Source organism: Acanthisitta chloris, unplaced genomic scaffold (assembly GCF_000695815.1).
Source record: "Acanthisitta chloris isolate BGI_N310 unplaced genomic scaffold, ASM69581v1 scaffold9577, whole genome shotgun sequence".
Lineage (NCBI taxonomy): Eukaryota > Metazoa > Chordata > Aves > Passeriformes > Acanthisittidae > Acanthisitta > Acanthisitta chloris.
Genome location: NW_008680917.1, coordinates 23,696 through 43,472, shown reverse-complemented (window position 1 = coordinate 43,472; position 19,777 = coordinate 23,696). Strand labels below are relative to the sequence as shown.

At 38.4% G+C, this 19,777-nt stretch overlaps 1 protein-coding gene across 2 annotated transcripts in view; it reads right to left on the bottom strand.

The window, feature by feature from the left end:
• MPP6 (membrane protein, palmitoylated 6 (MAGUK p55 subfamily member 6)) overlaps nt 1-18,771 on the bottom strand; it is a 24,920-nt gene extending 6,149 nt beyond the window's left edge. The window contains exons 1-8 of one of the 2 annotated variants that reach the window (XM_009077895.1): nt 18,655-18,771; nt 13,704-13,856; nt 5,365-5,517; nt 4,620-4,847; nt 3,307-3,438; nt 1,245-1,344; nt 639-707; nt 82-243 (exon numbers count right to left, since the gene is read on the bottom strand). In XM_009077895.1, coding sequence (XP_009076143.1) covers nt 82-243; nt 639-707; nt 1,245-1,344; nt 3,307-3,438; nt 4,620-4,847; nt 5,365-5,517; nt 13,704-13,856; nt 18,655-18,771 — 1,114 coding nt within the window. The remainder of the gene's footprint in view (nt 1-81; nt 244-638; nt 708-1,244; nt 1,345-3,306; nt 3,439-4,619; nt 4,848-5,364; nt 5,518-13,703; nt 13,857-18,654) is intronic. The other variant, XM_009077896.1, reaches the window with a different exon arrangement.
• Nucleotides 18,772-19,777: the final 1,006 nt, after the last annotated feature.

The window sequence follows — 19,777 nt, the reverse complement described above, 5'->3', positions numbered from 1 at the left end:
ACCGCTGGGATAAACATCAGGTATTTTCCACATAATCAGAGACTCAAAGTATGATATTACATAGGAATGCTGACAACTTACATGGCACTGTAGTTCCAAATCTTGTAGGATTCAGTACTATAAACCTGTTCTTCAAACTTCTTCGCCCCACACCTTGGGCCCCGATCAAGACCAGTGTTTTCCTCTGAAAAGGAGGCATTTTGGCTACTTCCTCATAGATCTGGATTTCGTGACGATCAAATTCTACGTTGAGAAATGTACAAAATTGTTTAATACACAGTCAGTGCTGTAAGAAAAAAAATCAAGCAGCCCTGCTGTACCTCGACAGACTCCTGGTGAATATAAATAGCACTCAAAGGGCATCAAGTCTGATACAAACTTTCTCGCTTTAAATTGGTATGGGAATAAAATAGTTACCACTCCGTGGACAGCATAAGGTCAGATTCTCTGCCTTCCAGCTACCAACTCAGCACCACCAAATCTTCACTGGTCACTATTCCTTTTACACCATAAAAACTATCTGATCTGTCAAATTTATACTCGAATATTTTACTGCAAATCTTTAGCTCTGGATACACTAGACTCTGCAAGTTTAGAAGCCTAGAGAATGTTGACTCATATGCAATATTAAGAGATACCTGCATTTCTTGTAGTGAGATACATCATCTTTTTCTTTTTTTTGCTGCTTATTGTTCCACAGAAAGGCCCTAAAAATAAAAAATGAGATGAACTCACAGTTTCTGTAACATGTGTTTTTCCTAAGCTTATTTACAGGAATATATAGCACTTTAGATTAAATAAATTTATATGGACTATTTCAGAATGTTCTATTTTCTAGGGCAGGAGATCACTTCTCTTTACAGACACATCAAATGGTACAGAAGAACTGAACACAGAAAAAAATTACTTTCCTAGAAAGTTTTGTAAAAAGCAGAAGAAAGCTCCATGTTTAGCTTAATAACTGTCAGTGCATACTATAAAAAACACGATTTTAAAAAAGAAAAACTAAATCCTATGCCTGTCCCACCTCATTCAGCTTTTCATCAGCAGGTGGCAAAACTGCTTCATATATCTTTGAACCCTAAGCAGAGACTTTAGCCTTTGTCCTTCAGTCAAAGGCAAAATATAATATATAGCATTTCACAATGTTCTGTGTAATCTCACACAGAAATTTTCTATTATTTATGAAGGCAAGAAAAGTAAAACTAATGGAGCCACTACTTCTGAAATTCACTAAATCTCACCTGAGTTGTCCCAGTCCCTCCTAACAAAGGCCTTTCTCTTCTCTTCCAGAAACTGGCTAGGAATTAGACCTGCACTTCCTCCTTCTTTGACATGACTAGCCTGGGGGAAAAAAATAACACAGAAACATAGGGGTAACTTGCATGAAGCATTTTTCTCATCACCTTGGTGTGGACTGACTTCCACACCACCAGAGTTTCTCAATGGTGAGTATTGATACATTTCCTACTGAGACTTAGAAATTCAAGCTCAGCTGTGGATATTAAAATTCTCCTTTACAGTAACAGTGTCTTGCCATTGAGTATTAAAATTCAAGAAACTTAAATAAAATAGACACAAGTTTCATTAGTGGTTTCCATTAAGTTAGTAAACTCCTACAGCCATAAACCTCTGGCATCAAAATCCAAAATGGAATTCTGTGGCTCCAGACAGTGAACCCACAGGTCACAAAACTCAGGATTTTCTAGCACACAGTACATCTATTTTGTATTCTTGAGCTGCTCCAAACAGGTTCCAGTGCAGCTTATTAACTGTCATTTCACAGTGAATGCCATTAACACATGCCTAATCATACCTTCAAGCTTTTTGCACTAATAGCTACAGATTTTAAATCTTAGTGGCTTAAGTATTCCTAGTAATGAAAACTTGGCTGAGATCCTTTATAAAATAATTTCATGGCAAGCTCAATTCTCAGCAAGCTTAACACATACAAACACACAGTTATGAAATGTTATAATTCTCCATAAATCTTTTGCTTGCATAAATCTTTCTTTTGCTAACAGGAAATGTTTGCTTTTACCTATGACTAACTGATCTTTTACAGTATGAAGTTTTCAGTAACAGCCTAGTGTTTCTAGAAAGCATGAGCAAAAACTAACTTTTCCCAGGGGCATGATCTGCATAGCAATACACTATACTGATTTAACACATTTCAATTTTGCCACTGATCGAGTGTTGAAGATTTATTTCTCCTGGACTCCCACAGGTTACAGCTGGAGAATTTGAAAAGCAATAGAGAAGTCAGCATGTGAGTTGAATGCCAAACTGCTCTAGAGTTTTGGAGTGTCTAACTTCTGAAACTAATTAAGTTGGCAGTAATAAATTTTCTGCCTTCCCTCATACTTTTTATTCTTTCTTTCTGTTATTACTGTCACTGATGAGCAACAAAATTCTGCAGTTGCTGATGTACATTCAAATATTTTGCTGCTTTTAGAAGTCACGTATGTTGTTCCCAAGTGGCATCTGGCTCACTATGGCTTGTTACCCTGCAAGGGTGAACAATGGAGGGGTAGAAAGAAAAATGAGTAATGCTAAACTCCTTGCCACTTCCAAATTTTGAGAATCTCATTTGAGAAAAGTGTCTTAAAGGTTCAGTCATCCCACTCTCAAAGGCACTGAGGATGTTTAATTCTGTGTATAGTGTCTTGGGAAAAATAAAAATAGCATAACACTGGATTACATTTCTACTGAAGAACGGAACGTAGAAAGACAACCTTAAAGCAGGATGAACTGCTCATGTTTGAAATAGTGCTGAACACTCTGACGCTGAACATGCACAATACAGCTCACAGACATTGAGCACCACTGTGGAAATAAAAGATACAGCTTCTCCAAATAGCTATTCTCTCTCCTCTTCAAATCCACAGGGTTCATTTCCCACTCTCTCTCCTCAACTCTGAACACTCAGGAAGTGTCCCACTTCTTCCACAGTCACTGTCAGGGAAGGCTTATCACAATTAACATAGTCAACCTAAGACTTCCTGCTAGAAATTGTCTGCTTAAACTGATTTTGGAATGTCCAGGCTTACAATCCAAGAACAAAGACAAATAAATAGCACTAACAGCAAAATGAGCATTACATATACAATTTACACCACTCATTTTTCTCTTCTTTCAACTGTTAATATCTTATGATATTAGCTTGAAATTGGACTACAGTGTAAATATTTTTTTCTTACATCTACTGTTAAATGGAAATAGATCATAACTTAAAGAGTTTATTATTAAGGCAACTACTGATGCTTTTTAGTTTTTTATTTTATTTGTTGTAATCTTTTTACCCACCTGCCACCAATTTGGATCTTCACGGTTTACGATCTGAAGAATTTCTCCTTTAGAAAATTTCAAACCTGCTTCTTTGCATGGGATGAGGTTGTCATTATATGGATTATAATCAAAATGACACTTCACAAAAACCTGAAATGTGTAAAAATTAATAAAGCTTAAACATTATAAAATACATTCTGACTTAATTATCTGTCAAACTGAAATAATGTCTCTACCTACAGCATAAAAAGCTTGACATGATCAAAGTTGCATTTGGCATGTAAAATACATTCTACAGAAAAAACATATACCAGCTGAGCCAGAACAACAACAGTGCAAACCTTGGTTGAAGGAGCTTCATGACCAAAATTAAAAAACAACTTTTCCATTTGGACAATCTATTGCAGAAGAACTCATTTTTTTGCATTTCAGTATATGCAACTCAATTAGAATTCTGAGTTTTAACTACTTAAAAATACCAAAAGAATTCTCAGAATGTGAGCGCTGCGCTCAAGGCTTGTGGAATCTTGGGAACTATTTTTGCCATGAACTCAATGTTTTAAAAGAAACAAGATACACGACTGCTTAAGACTCAAATTTGAGGCAGGGGACGAAACAGTGAGTTGCATCGGTCGATTGGAAACATCTTTGACTTTCTTTGTGCCAGGCTGGGGAGCAAAGGAAGCAGTGACTGCCTCAAACACAGCACGTGCCTGCAGCCTCTGCTCAGTGGAAACACAGTTGGTCACAGTCACAGGCATTAATATTCACTGCCTGGAGGAGCACATTATAAGGTGTTTCAAAGGGACTGATTTAGAGCAACAAGTTACTTCTGCCATGGAGAAATTGACAGCCTACAGCAACAACAAAAGGATAAGGAATAGCCACCATCCAAGTTCTTACTTAAGTCAGTGAGTTCAAGCTCATCTGTTGAATTCAATATGTTTCTGAATTCTGTGAAACAGATACTTGGACACTGACCATGTTAGAAACACATGCAGTTCACTGCATGTTATTGTGACTGTGGCTGGGTCATCTGAGGTCACTGCTTGTCAAAGAAACATGCTTTATAAGTAGCACACAAATGCTTATGAATTTTAGATACTAAGCAGGATTTTTTAGGCAGGCCATTAAATGTAGTATTAATGTACTGAATAAACCCATTTCCAAAATGTAGTTCAATGTAAATACAGGTATCTACATTTTAGCCTTCCTGCTAGCATTATATGCACAAAAAATCAAAATATGCCTAATCCAAAATCTTAAAATAATCTACACAAGAAAGGACTAAGCAGAGGTTCTGCAAGAATCATCAGAAATGTGCTACTGACCTGCTGAGGAATGACAGTGTCTCTGTAGCTGGGAAGAATCTTCAAAGTGACACTGCCACTAATGTTTTTCAGCAGTTCTTGCAATTCCTTTGGATTGTTTCCAACCTCATGGCCATTCACCTCTTTAATAATGTCACCTACATGCAGAAGACCTTGCCGGTCTATCATTCCTCCATGAAGAATTCGTGCTATTACCAGATCATTGTTCTCGACTCTAAATGTAACACCCTGAAAGAGGTAGAGAACACCTCGTTTACCACTGTTTGAATTTCAATTCCATTTTACCATTATCTCATATAAAAACACACAGCCATGGGGTAGTCTACCTACTCCAAAGAAAACAGACAGTAACAATTACTACAGTGTAAGAGCTCCCAATACACAGAGAAGCATCAGGTGACTCCAAAGAGCTTTCAGACAAGGTTTTCATATAACTGAAAAATTACTGTGTTGCTCTTGACTGCATGCAATCCTGTCATCTTGTATCAGAACCAAGCAGACGTTGTGTTAGCACTTGCTAGCAAGTCATTCAGCCTAGTGACTGCCTATTCACTACCCCATTATTTCTCAGAGAGAATGGGATGGAGTACACACAAGTATCTTCTCATTTCAACCTCTCAATACTGTTCTTATCACCCATTAAATTACACAACATAATAATGGAAATAATTAAAACATAATGCAAGAAATTAAGCACATGCAAACGTTTTCAACTTTTTAAAGGCACTCATTTTCAATTACTTACCAGTGGTTCTCCTGCTCTTTTGTGAATTCCAAGGATACGAATGGCATCTACTGGAACAACCTGGTTGTTCACTGAAGAGTTATTGACTTCTGGGCTAGAAGGAGGGGAATCATAACATTTTGAAGCCACAATATCATGTGCTTCCAAGAGTGACTGCAAAGGAACAGAAAAAGTCTTTTTTAAAATCATGAAATAACCATTTGGAAAAGGATTTAGTGCTGAATAACCACTGAATCTGCCCTTTTGGGACCAGATCATAAAACTTTTACTTCACATGGAGTGAAGCAAATATGCTCTCTTTTATAAATACAAGTGCTTCTTCTCAAGAAAGAGTAGGAGAAATGTAATTAATTTGGAAGGAAAGTGTGACCTTGCAAGAGAAGAATACAGAAAAAGGAGTACCTAAAATAGTCTCTCACCTAATGAGACAGTATCTGAGCAAATGGTTACAGTAAACAAACAACCCACTGCAAAAAAATGAAGATAACTCATCATTAAATACTTGTGTTTAATGTAATAAAATTTTCCTCCACAGTAATTTGGATAATTACAGGTATGCAAGGATTTCTAGCAATCTGCAGAATGAATGCTTTCTGTTTGCATAAAGCCAAGGCAGAATTCTAGCACCAAATGAATCCAGGCTGACAGAACTTCCGTTCCGGAAGACAAGAGCTCAGACCTTAGAGTTAATGGTGTTTTTACCAGTCCACATACATAAATACAAAATAAAGGGAGGAGAGCCAAACAAACAATCACCTTTGGAAGACACTGCAATTTAGACATGACTTTCTGATAAAAGATTCTTTAAGATTTAAAGGAAAGCTTTATAAGACAATACACACAGGTAAACCAAGATTAAACTTGTGAAATAACACAGTGGAGACTTTCTGTCACCTTCTAGTGGAAGGTATTTCTGCCTGTTGTGGAAGGTTTGGAACAAGATGATCTTTAAGGTCCCTTCCAATCCAAAGCATTCTATGATTCCATGAAAGAGGAAAAGGGACACCCTATAGCCATCATATATGATAGTTCAAGGTAAAGCATCCTACAGCACAGAGAGTCACACTGACTGATATAGAGAGAGGAAAAGGAGCAAGCACAGGAGATGCCCATTAGGCCTCAAACAACTTAGCTTTGTTTCAAACAGTGACCTGCTCAGATATGGCCTTAAATCAGATTATTGCCTGGTGTCACATAAGTAGCTAAAGAGAAGACACCATGGGGACTATCACTGATACTGACATGCACATGCCTGAGGAAGACAGCAAAGTACCAGGAAGCTGAGCAGGAGAACAGATAACACCAACAATTTTGCTAAGCAGTCTGCTCCATCCTTCTGTAAGCCACCTCTAAGCTAAAGGTTGTGCAACCACCTCAGATTAGTGCTAAGCTCAGCATGAAAACCCTCAAAGTGTCATGAACCTGAACAGTCATTTTAATCTGCCCATTACATGATGAACCTGCTGATATTTTAGCCTGAGGTTAAAAGGAAGCACTAATTCACTGATTTTGCCCCTTCCATTAAGACTGCAAAGACAGCTGCTTATTGTGGCTGCTCTCATACTGTGGACACAAATCAAATAAAATTAAAAGGGGAAAAACAATCATTTATTTAAATCAAGCAGCTGTTAGATGGCAGCAATTTCTAATTCTTCACTATCCAAGACACATCCAATCCAAAACCCAGAACAACAGATCTCTCTCTGCCAATGTTTGCAAGCAACATTGGTTTGGATCTTTCTACACTTCCAAAATGAAACCAACTAGCATCAGCTCGACACTTTAACACACTACCACTGACAAAACCACATAGATACATCAGCATGATAATTCCAGTTTTCTTTTGGTCACGATAGAACAAATTGTTCCCAAACTTTCTGGCCACAAAGCACTATACTTCTCATGGAGCCTCACACATAACCATGCTTGTACAGCCCCCTGCCCTTAACAGGAACGCAATTTATGAATTATAATCAGATCTATGGTCAAAAATATTCCTAAACCAACAGTCTGTGTCCACCTTTTCAAATTGACATGCTCTATAAGATTCTTCAGTTCTTAAATCTGATCCCATTTCAGACTCTGATCCTTTTTAACCACTTAGTTTTATGGATAAGTATGAATTCTTTTAACTACTTAACCACCTCTCAATCACAGAATCTTTTTCCTGCTATTGAGATGATGGCTGAGTCATGAGAAGACTACTGGGGCTACCCACAACTATAAAGTCATTTCTTTAAGAAAAGTAGTTCACTGGTAAAAGTAGTTCACTGGTTTCCTTTTAAGAAGCCACAGTTAACTCATTACCATCCTCTAACTAACTCTCAGTTCTGAAACTCAAGAAGCTATGCCAGTGTTATGAGACTGTTTCCAGGCAGACAGGTCACAGCCTATGGTCCTGCAGAAAGAACACTCAAGCACAGCCACCTGGCACCAGGGGCTGTGTCTCTGTGTGCACTGCCTGACTACTCAGCAACATTTTGCGTCGGAAAAGTAGTTCACTGGTAAAAGTAGTTCACCGGTTTCCTTTTAAGAAGCCACAGTTAACTCATTACCATCCTCTAACTAACTCTCAGTTCTGAAACTCAAGAAGCTATGCCAGTGTTATGAGACTGTTTCCAGGCAGACAGGTCCTGCAGAAAGAACACTCGAGCACAGCCACCTGGCAACAGGGGCTGTGTCTCTGTGTGCACTGCCTGACTACTCAGCACTCAGTTACTTTCTTATTTCAGTAACATGGCTGAGTGATCTGAGAAATACAGTTCCATGAACTTCTCTTGTTTCTTTCTGGTGGTGTCAGAAAAAGTGATATCCTGTGCTCCTGCAACTCCAGAGCTCCCCTGGAATCTGACCTTTCCATACTGGTGCTGGAACACTTGTAAAACCACTGCCAAAGTCTGCAAAACAACATGGACTGAACAATCAACAACCAACAACCGTCAAATGGTTCAAAGTTTCCTCCATACAAAATTTTCTCCTATAAACAGGATCAGCTGACTATCCAAGACTAAATAACTGTAGAAAGGTCCACATGAAAAAAAAATGGCAATGTTTTCAGAAATAAGGCATTTAGAAGAACTCTACAAGTAATCAGAGATACCACAAAATGGACATACAGTCCTGTGGCAGACAGTATGATCCCTTAATGCGAGATACTGTCATAAAATAATCCACAAACTTGAAAGATATTGCTTTTTCGACAGCAGTTTTCTGTGGCTGTATTTACTTGACAAGCAAAACAAAAAAAATTTAAAAAGAAATATTAAACATTCAAAGCTCTCTACAGTGCTGAATCCAAGTTCAGACTCAGAATGTGTTTTTCCTTTAAAAAAATCTCAACACAACCTCTACATGCTATTGAGCATTGCCTGCCCTAAATAATATTATATTATCACTATTTCCCCAACCCTGATCCAACAGAACAATTAAATTACAAACTGGGAGCTGGGCTGAGAGAAATACACGAGAGCAGAATGACTCTATGGTCTTGAATTCAGGACTCCTTTCCTAACTCTTTAGAAGTACTTAAAATGCTTCTGTTCCTCCTTTATGCACCAAGTCTGTGGTAATCTTCCCTGAGAACACTGTTTAAATATTAGAACTTAATAAATGGATTACAGGCCCCTAATGCACATGTGAAAAGAAGACATTTTTTAAGGCTCTCCTGGAAAAGTAAGGAAATAATTTATGATCTTAGAGAAACCAGGCAGGCTGGTAAGGAGGCAGGAATATGTGGGGAAAATAACCATATAGATTAATATTTGTCTAGGAGGCAACTTAAGATCACTTTTCTAAATAAAATATTTTAAAGGTATTACCAGCCATTATAAACCTAACTATCAGAAGAAAATACTGGCTGCTTTTCAAATTAAGTATTTTATTGCCAGCAGAATCTATATTTATGAATGGCTTGCCTAATTCTTGGAAAGCTGAAAGTAACTGAACAAGCTCTTCCATAAGCAGCAGAAGTGATTCTTCTGCATATCTAACCACTCTAACAGTGTGATATGTTTCAACTGCTTCTTCTTTCCTCAAGGCAACCTCTCTCATCACTCCTCTCTTCTGCTCTCCAGCTACTGTTTGGTAAGACTCGCTACAGCCTTTCCCACGTGCTGCAAGTGCCAGTGGGCTCTTCAACACTCTGGGCCATCAGTACTGGGATACTCATTAGAACTTCCACGCTTTGACCCCTGAGAAGTTCAGTTAACACTAAAAAGGGTGGGAAATGGAAGGGAAGAAAAACAAAGGAATGAAAGGAGAAATGAGAAAAGGGAGGGAACAAACACAAGCACCTGTACTCCAGAAGCCAGACCTTCCCAAATCTCCTTCTATAAAAATGTATAGAATAAGTGAAGCCCTGTAATTCGGCATTTTTAGCACTAAATGATACACATAAATAAGCTATTGCACTGATGACTTGTATACCACACTTGAGCCTTGTATGCCAAGGTAATTACAACTGGAAGGTGAAGCTGTGATAAAGTGGCACCATTCATTTGTAAAATACACAATTAGCCTCTAAGCCAGTTACACAACAGTGTCCATGAAACTTTAAAAGAGTCAAAGTGGCTTGTTTGCACACTTACTGAACTGGAGAAAGGATGCAAATGACATTTTCTGTAACTACAAACGACATTGTATCTTTCCTTTCTCCCTTCTTGCAGAATTTAGAATGTGCCTTTGTGCACCAAACGAGGCAGAAAGGATATAGCACTTATTTCTCAAGGATTTAGGTAATTTTCTGCTTTCTTTTTCAGAGAGGGTGACACAAAGCTTCCCCAGCCTTAGAAAGAACATTTTATCCACATTTTGGTCCGCAAATAGTCCTAGAAGCTCTTCTAGAGTGTCATAACTATGGTATCAGTTAAATAAAAACACTTAATCAAAATAATAGTACTTTGGCCTCAGTTGGTTTTGTTGCCTGCCTCTATATGGGTAAGAGAAGCACAAAATAAAGGGCCAAAAAGTACTCCCTAATCTTTTGCCTCAAAACTGAATCACAGCGGGTATACTTAAAAAATGTAAGTAGTTAGGTGCTTTTTGCCTGATGCAGCAGCCAAAACTGCTCATTGTTTCTGCAAATTAGACTGAAGGCCTCAAACAGCACTTAGAAAATAAATTAAAAGAATACAAGCTAAATCTGCTTCAGACTTTTTTCCTTTTTAAACTAACTCCCAGTTCTAACAGTGGTGAATAGGTTAGTTCTCCTGGGCAGCATTTAACTATCTTAACCATCAAATAGTCTTTTCCTTTTGCAAGTTTTTGTCCTTTCCGTGCCATCCAGGTTTTGCAGCAAATGAAGTTGGGAGCTCTAGAAATAGTGTATGTCTCTGACATACCCATGACACACTCAACAGCATAGGGAAAGCAGCAGCATGCAATCTTGTTCATAGCATGCAATAATCATTACATGAAGTTTTAAAATGGGTTTAGTCAAGAAACTAAAAAACACTAAGTCTGATGTTGATAGTAAGTGAATTAGAAGCTTGCATAAAAAACAATGATTGATCATCATCAACATGCTTTAATAAAGGGAAGACATGCTTCTCAAATCCAGTTAGGTTCCCTGGAAGAGTCACCAAGCTTGGCAACAAGGTAGTTAGGGTTGATCATACAGATCAATTTCCCAAAGGCCTCTGATAGAAGTATTGAAAAGAAACCAAACTATACCAGGACAAGCAGTAAGGCTCTCAAGTGGAAGAAAGTTTTGGATAAATGCAGAAAAATTGGTGCCAGGAATACAGTATTATGAGTTTTCATAACGCGTGCCACTAGGGGATTTCCCACAGGTGTCTGGGCTCAGTTCTACACCTGCCAATACACTGCCATGGCAGATAAATGATCCAGGAAATGGAGATGAAAAGTAAAATGACAGGGTTTGCTGATGCTGCTGAACTATTCAAGGACTAAAACAACTGACTGTAACCTGCAGAGGCACCTCATGAGCAACAAAGTGAGAGCAAGGCAAATGAGATTCAACACAGACTGCAAGGGAAAACACAATCCTAATTTAACAAGCTAACTGACAGATTCGGAAGCAGCATCTCAGAGATGTAAACAGCACAAGCCTAAACCAAACCAACCAACCAAACCAATCAAGCAACCCACCTCTGTGTTTCCTGAGCCTAGAGGTACCTCTTCTTTATTGAAAGAGTACCTAGAGGTACCTCTTCTTTATTGAAAGGGTAGTCAAACACTGAAACAGGCTTCTTAGAGAGGTGGTTGATGCCCCATGTTTGTGAGTGTTTCACAGGTATTTGGACAATACACTTAATAACATGCATTAATCTTCAGTCATCTCTGAATTAGTCAGACAGTTGGACTGGATGATCATTGTAGGTCCCTTCCAACTGAATTCTGTCCTATTCACCAGCTGTTAAAAAGGCAAACCAAATACTAGGCACTTTCAGGACATGAGTAGGAGATGCAATGGAAATTATGACACTACTTCATAAATGCTGTATACAGCTTTGCTTCCCTTCATTTTATTTACTTGAGACAGACACAATGAGGTCTCTCAAATCATGAGTAACATGAAAAAGCTGATTAAGAAAAACTGTTCACTTTCTTCCGACACAAGAGCAAGAGGTATTAAGTGAAATTGACAGGAGACAGGATCAAAAACAGAAGACCAGTCTCCATTCTGATGGGGAACACTGTGAATGCCAGATTCTCACATGGGCTCAAAAAACAACTCAACAAGCTCATGGAAGAGAGCCACAGGTGGATGATACTACTTCTCACTCAGAGACTGAGCAACATATCATTAAATCCTCACAGAATAATTTGGAATGTATCACTGATGTCTAGTCCTAGCCTTACAATTCTTACTAGATGTCTACTGCTAGGACAGGAAAGGAAAACAGAATCACAGAATCACAAAAAACTCAGAGTTGGAAGAGACCCACAAGGATCACTGAGTCCAACTCTTGACCCTGCACAGGACATCCCCAAGGATCACACCATGTGCCTGAGAGCATTGTCCAAATGCTTCTTGAACTCTGTCAGGCTTGGTGCTGTCACCACTGCCCTGGGGAGCTGTTCCAGTGCTCAAACACAAGAGATGTTTGTTAAATGGACCTTAAACATGCAATTAGGAAGCATTAACAAAACATCACAGGAAAACTGTAAAGTTAAGGTAGCACATATGCGATTTTACATCTGCTCTTTATAAATCAAACAACAAAAAACCAATTCTAATCCTTGACATTTTAACTACCAGTTCCTCCAAAAATATCCTCTCCTTTTCAATTTCTGCTGAAAGACTAAGGACTGATTTGCAGGTTAATTCAACAACAAGCCTGCAAATCATAGTCTTTGATCACTGAGAGATGATGCCATCCGGACAAATCCACATTTGTGCACAAGGGAGAGGCCAACACACTGCTCTTCAGGACAGGCAGGGGAACTGTCAGCACTCAGAAGAGTTACTACCTCAAAAGCTGAGTTCTTGAAGTGTTCCCTCTTCCAACATGCCACAATACAGCTTGACAGCATTTCCAGTGTTTATCCACATTACACAGCAATGCACCTCCCTGCTATGCTTGTACAATGTGTAACAGGAAACATAGAAAAAAGTGTGTTTAAACTCATAAATCCAAAAAATGTCTATGACTCCACACCTGTCTGCCAAAAGAAGCTCAGTTATACTGTGGCAAAAGGTTCACTTGTGTTCCTTTACAGGATACCTATCGCTAAGTACTGAAGTCCACTGAAGCCTGCCTGGAAAACCCAGACTCTACCAAGGACTTGTAAACCCTGATCTTCAAGGGTCAGTAGGGAAGGTGGTCATGGAAGAGCAGCTATGGAACAACATCTGCTTTTGACAAGCATATGTCAACACTTCACTTAAGCAGAGCAACAGGGAGAGGGATGCAGAGTCTCAACTTACACTGCAGTGCAGATCAGATCATAGAAGTTTCACATTCATTCACCCTGCAAACCATACACCTTACACAGGAGTATGAATGCCAACAGCTGAACCAAAATGCAGAATGCTCAGTGTCAGGAACTGAGATCTCCTGGAGCTGCTAAGGATGAAGCCTTCAGGGAATTGTTATGCAAACTCCAGTCATATAGCAAGTAAATGCGTGTCCAAGATTTTATAATAGAAACTCCAGTAGATTTTAATACAGTGAATGAAGATATTCTGAACATGATATCAAAAAATAAAATTATGCTTATTCGTAACCCTACATGACTTCTGCTTTACCTTTCATCAGGAGTAAATCCTACATATTACAGTTTGGTATTGTTCAGGTTTTGTTTCATTATTATTCCTAGATCCATATGTGGACACTGAAACAGTAAGTTGGCAATATACAGTAAAAGGATGGCACCTGAAAATGAGGCTCCTTGAGTATTCCAACCAATTCTGCAATATTTTCATCTTTATTTACTAAGGGACTGATGTCTTCAAGGATTTCATTCACCAGCTCCAGGTTGTTGTCACTGACAGCCTCAAGTTTAGAATCTTCCAGCCGCTCATGAGCCTGTAAGATTAAATACATGAGACTATGTTGTAAATAAGTTTCAAGTGGTTCCAATTTACAAACTTTTAAAATCATTTATTGGTGCAACCTTCAGCAGAAAAGCCAGAAAAATTACATATAGAATAACCTGTATATTTTATCTTTATAACTGCTGAAGGATCTTGCATACTTAATTACATGACCCAACAAACTTTATAAGCAGCACCTGCCAGAGATGCTTGTATGTACTTATTTCATGTAATCTTTGTGCTATATACACCAGACAGTCCTCTATGAATAACACAACACCTCAGGATCTTTCCTGCTTCAGAACCCAGTGCAAGTTCACTTTTTAGAAGAAGGACAAAATAGGAACTATGGGATCTGTTCAGAAAAAAAATAAAGTCTGCAAGAGAATCATTTACCACAGACTCCTCCCATTCAAACGAGCATATTCTAAAGGAAATTCTGCATAACTAAAGGAAATGCTACAGAAAAGTATGTGCCAAAGGCAGCTAAGAGTATCCTGGGCTGCAGGAAGTGTCACCAGAAGTGTGAGTGTTAGTCAGCACTCCTGAGGTCACACCTGGAATACTGTATATAGTTCTGAACATACTGAAAAGAGTCCAGTGAAGGTCTGGAGCACCTCACATTTGAGGAAAAGCTGAAAGAGTTGTGACTGTTGAGCCTGGAGAAGAGACAGCTCAGGGCAACCTCATCAATGTGTATAAATACCTGAAGGGAAGGTGCTAAGAGGATGGGCCCAGGCTGTTTTCAGTGGTGCCCAGTGGCAGGACAGGAGGCAGTGGGCACAAACTGAAACACAGGAGGCTCTGTCTGAACATTAGGAAACACTTTTTCCTCTGTGAGGGTGACTAAGCACTGGCACAGGTTGCCCAGAGAGGATGGTGTATCCCTCCTTGAAAGCATTCAAAAGCTGTCTGGATGTGGTCCTAGGCGACCATGTCCAGGTGGCCCTCCTTGAGCAGGGCAGGTTGGACCAGGTGCCCTCCAGAGGTCCCTTCCAACCTCAACGTTCTGTGATTCTTTGATAGCTTTTCATCTATTTCTAGAGCTACTGCTGCAGACATAATCCTTTCCTAAACACTGCAGATACTGAAATTCATTGAAAGGTAGGAGCAGCAAGACAAACACCTCTTAAATCTGAATACTTCACTTGCTTATTACAGTTAGTGCTGTTTCAGAAAATTAGGGAATAAGAGGAAGCCAAAAATAACTAAGATTCTCAACACACTCAATTAAGAGCTATTTGCAATGCTGTAGCAACAAGAAATTCAAAAAAGAGGGATCGCTTTGGCATATAAAAACCAGACAAATAACAGATATAATTGAGAGTCATCTATATATAGTTCCCATATACATAATGTGAAGATATGCACACACATCTACTTTCTTACTAGTGCTGTAAAACAGAAGCTAAAATCAAATTTTGTTAAAACCAGAAAATTCTGTTTCCTGAAATCATCTGACTATTAAATTCTACTTCATATCTATAAGTGGTATTTCTGCAGGACTGATGATTAAACTCTGGAAAGGCTAACTTAACATAAAGACATTTCAAACATTCCCCAACACCAACACACAGAAACCAAATGACCATGATTACAAAGTCACAGGAAGTCTGGCACCTACACACATTCTCCTTAATAAGGGAATGCTATTTTGCACATAAAACGTACAGTAAACAATATCCTTCTTGTAAAGTTTACTTATTTTACAGCAAGCAAAAACACAAATCCATTGACTTTTAGACATACTCCAACTGGAAAGCCTGTATAAGATTAGGGAATATGGGTTACCTTCTTTCTTACTCATTCTTTTTAAAATACTACAACTAACACAGAGTATAACCTAAATACAAAGATCCTCACCGTTCACTCCAAAATCAAGGCCATGTATATACTGGAGAACAGAAAACTTATTAGTGAACAACCTGTGATCCTGTCATATGTTGGGAGTAGCAGGATATGAAGTGGTACCAATAATTTAAAACCCAGCCAAACAAAAAGGAATACCTAACTTTTTTTTCTGCTTTCAATCTATCGTTTCAGAAACAGTGATATTGATTTGAGTCTTTCAATGCATCCAATATTTATTATACTTGCCAAATGTTTAAATAGTCAGGCTTTTACCTCTAACAATCTGACATCCTAAATACGGACTCAATGCTGATAGATTACTCCCAAGATGTCTCCTTGGTGTGCATTAGGCATTCACCTGGTGTGCTCTAGGCTGTTCTACAGTACTAAAAGCAAGAGTGTGACTGCAGAAAGAAGATAAAGCTTTGAGGTTTGAAAGAATAGTTAACAATCCAGGAGAAGAGAATTTTCATAAGACAGTTCAGTAGCAGAACTGAGAAAATTCATGCATATTTCAAATTCAACATCTATTTTCCAAATAGTATAATAAATCTGAAGTCTAGTTAGGATTTGAACACAAATGTCAGCACAGGAAATATATGGTGTTGGAGTTGTTTAGCCTGGAGAAGACTCTGGGAGGACCTTATTGCAGCCTTTCAGTACTTAACGGGGGCTTATAAGATGGGGAAAACTCTTCAGTACGGCCTGTAGTGACAGGACAAGGCATTATGATTTTAAACTAAAAGAGAAGAGGCCAAGACTAAATATAAGAGAAGAAAGTGTTTACAATGAGGGTGATGAAACACTAGCACAGGTTGCCCAGAAAGGCTGTAGTTGCCCCATCCCTGAAAACATTCAAAGTCAGTCTGGATGAGGTTCTGAGCAACCTGATCTAGCTTAAGATGTCCTTGGTTACTGCAGAGGGTTAGACTAGATGACCTGTAAAGATTCTTTCCAGCCCAAACCATTGTATGATTCTATAAACATCAGTAAGTGACAGGAAAAAACATTTTACAGTGATTACAGTTACTGCCGCTTTCCCCTACCATCAGCTGAAAAATGGAACGGTAGAGTCAAAGAACCCTGTCCCAAAAAAGGTCTGTAATTTCTGCCTTGATGTCTTTATTTTTGACAGAAAATGTGTGAAATTAACTTAGCCCAGTCTTAAAAGAGCAGCCAAAATCTGCATTGCAAAATATTATAAACTAAGTTGCTTATTGCTTGCCTTCATTTTTTCAAGGGCTAAAAAGAAAAAAATAAGTTTGCATGGCTTGTGGCACATTTCTTTTAGTTTCCTTTTGTTCTTTTTGGGATACTTTACATAATAATTAGTCTTAATATTAGTCTTAATTACTGGGTAATAAAGGAAAATGAAAAAGCTTTTGCATTTCTGGCCTGCTTTGAAATGATTCTGCTTAAATAATCTGACCATCTCAGGGTTCTGAGAATTGCTAATTCTGTTAAAGTTAGCTCTTCCAATAGAAAAACAAGTTTTGTGTTTTTAGGGACAAATGGATATATATGAGCCACATATAGTTCATGAAATGCGTTTCGATCTTGTCCTTATTTAGCTCTACTGGGCAAGACTGAGGTTTTTCTGATACAATTACAAAAGAAAATATAAGTGTGGTCATGGCATGTGAACACAATTAAAACCTTTCAGCATTCTAGATAAAGCATGTGTATAGTTAAGGATCTGTTTCCACTACAAGCCCTTTCTTTTACGTCTGCTAGTCATTAAATTCCACATAATTGTAATTGGCCATTAAAGCAGAAATTCTTGATAAGAAGAAAAAGCTTTGCAATGAACCTTTTCTTCATGATAAATATTAAATTAAAGATGACCTATGCAGCAGATACTTAGAGCTGTTCCCAAGTGCAGTAAGAAAATGCTTTTACTTACTCTAGTAAATTTAGTACACAAATCTTTCCCTCTGCAGTCATCTCACCAGCAGATGAGACACTTGTATTACTTCTAAGTTTATTACTATGCAATGTCTTCAACTTAAAACCAATTTTTTGAACAGCTAAACAGAAGTAAATTCTTGTATGAATTCTCATGAGAAGTTTTCCTTTCCAGATTCTTATACTGAGCAAAATCTCTGCACTGCAATCCTTTAGCTTTACAGAGCATTTCATGCCTGCCCAGAGGGCATTGCTTTCAGATGTCTATTCCTATTAAAGAAACAGCTACATTTAAGTACACTGGGTTTTCCTCATGAAAGGAGCTTATTTTTATGAAGATTAAGAAAGAATGTAAGTGCTGTACAATATTGACTGCATTTCCTACTGGTAAGACCAATTTTAATTACAGAGTGCAAAGATTTTTTGCAAATATCACTTTACATATTTCTAATTGATTGTTACCATCTGTACATAAAAGATTTTCATAATGCAAGGCCAAAACCAAGTCCATGTCTCAGAGAGCTAACAATCAAGGGTACCAGCATTACTCTGAGAAACAGGAAAGAGCATGGAGGGAGTATTTTCCGGGGCTGATCAGAAAGCAGTTTTGAGCCAAAGACCAAAAGAAAACTTGTTTGTGCCAAGGGAGATGGTTATTGCTCTCACTTTTCATCTTTGGCAAATATGCTAAAAGTCAGAAGGCATATGAGTTTTGCACACTACAGTGGTTACAAGACTACATTAAAATCAACTGCTTCTAATTTCAATTATTTTGACTTTTTCTTCATAAATAATGCAACCACATTATTTCAGTAGTCTCTGAATTTTTCTTCTTCCTCTAGTATCTTCCATATAACAATTAGCCAGCGTACACAGAAACTGCACTATACCAAATCTTAATCTTCAAGTCTTTCAATAAGACATACTGTACATGAAAGCTGTTGTTAACACCTCAATCTATACTTAACATTCACACAAGAAGTGTAAGAGTTAAAATATTTCCAGACTCTACTCAAAGCAGCAAGTTTAAATACCTTTGCAAGTGATCTCACGATAGGGTTTTCCATAATTCCTTTAAGAAATATCAGGTCTATTTCTTCAGCGCCCGTCGATGTCGGCAGATCAGTAAGGTTGTCTAAGACCTGCTGCATGGCTGCTGACAAAACAAAAACCAAATGTAAGTACTGACAAACCAGGCTTGCATAAAGAGCAAAACCCTGGCAAACACCACAATATTAACTTTAGAGATGCTTAGCAGTCAAATACATCTACTGAGAGCAAGTGGACAGAACAGAGAAAGCACCTTTTTGGGTGTGTTTTACAAATGGAAATAAAAGTTGTATCTAAATCCTTATCATCACAATCGACTTAAATCCGGGCCAAGCATATTCCTCTCAAGATTCACTACTCCTGAAAGACTGAAAAAACCCAAACAAGTATAAACTATGTATAAGGTAAGCATAATCTTCCAAATACAATAAAAGCAACTCTTTTACTACTCTGTTCATTGAATCACTTCTTCAGAAGTTTCCAGCCCTCAATACATACACCAACCAACTACAAGTTCTACAGTGCTTGTATAGGCAGACTCACTATCTTTAAAATGAACACACAGTGCCAAACAAATTTTTTTTAAACCAAAGATTTGCTACCAAGGCAGCTCTTACCTTGGGGACACTTGTGTCCACCCCCAGCAGTCCTTTACAACCAGTTCTGACTTACTGCACTCTGGCACTAAGTGCAGGTGCTAACCCCAACCTGGTACCACAGCACAGTGCAACGGGAAGTACATCCTACAATGGGAAATACATTGTGCCTGCCCACTACTGTCAGTGGCTATCCACACACTTGCAGAGAGAACTGCAGCAACTTTGGGTGAGAGTAAACAATGCTCACCAAGAGAAAGGCAGAAAATCCCACCATTCCAGCTGCCTTGTCCAGTGAACTCCTTGGGGTGAGTGAGGAGAATTTGTACTTGTTATTAACTGTATTCTCTTAAACTCCTACTGAATTATACGTGCATGCTCAAACAGACACATACACAGGCATACTAGAAAGATCTCCTGTTGAGATCTCCAACAAGCTAAAAAGCCTTAGAACAACCACTTGTGTACTGCAGTGCTCTGCATGTTGCACAGCAGTATATACCAAGAGAAT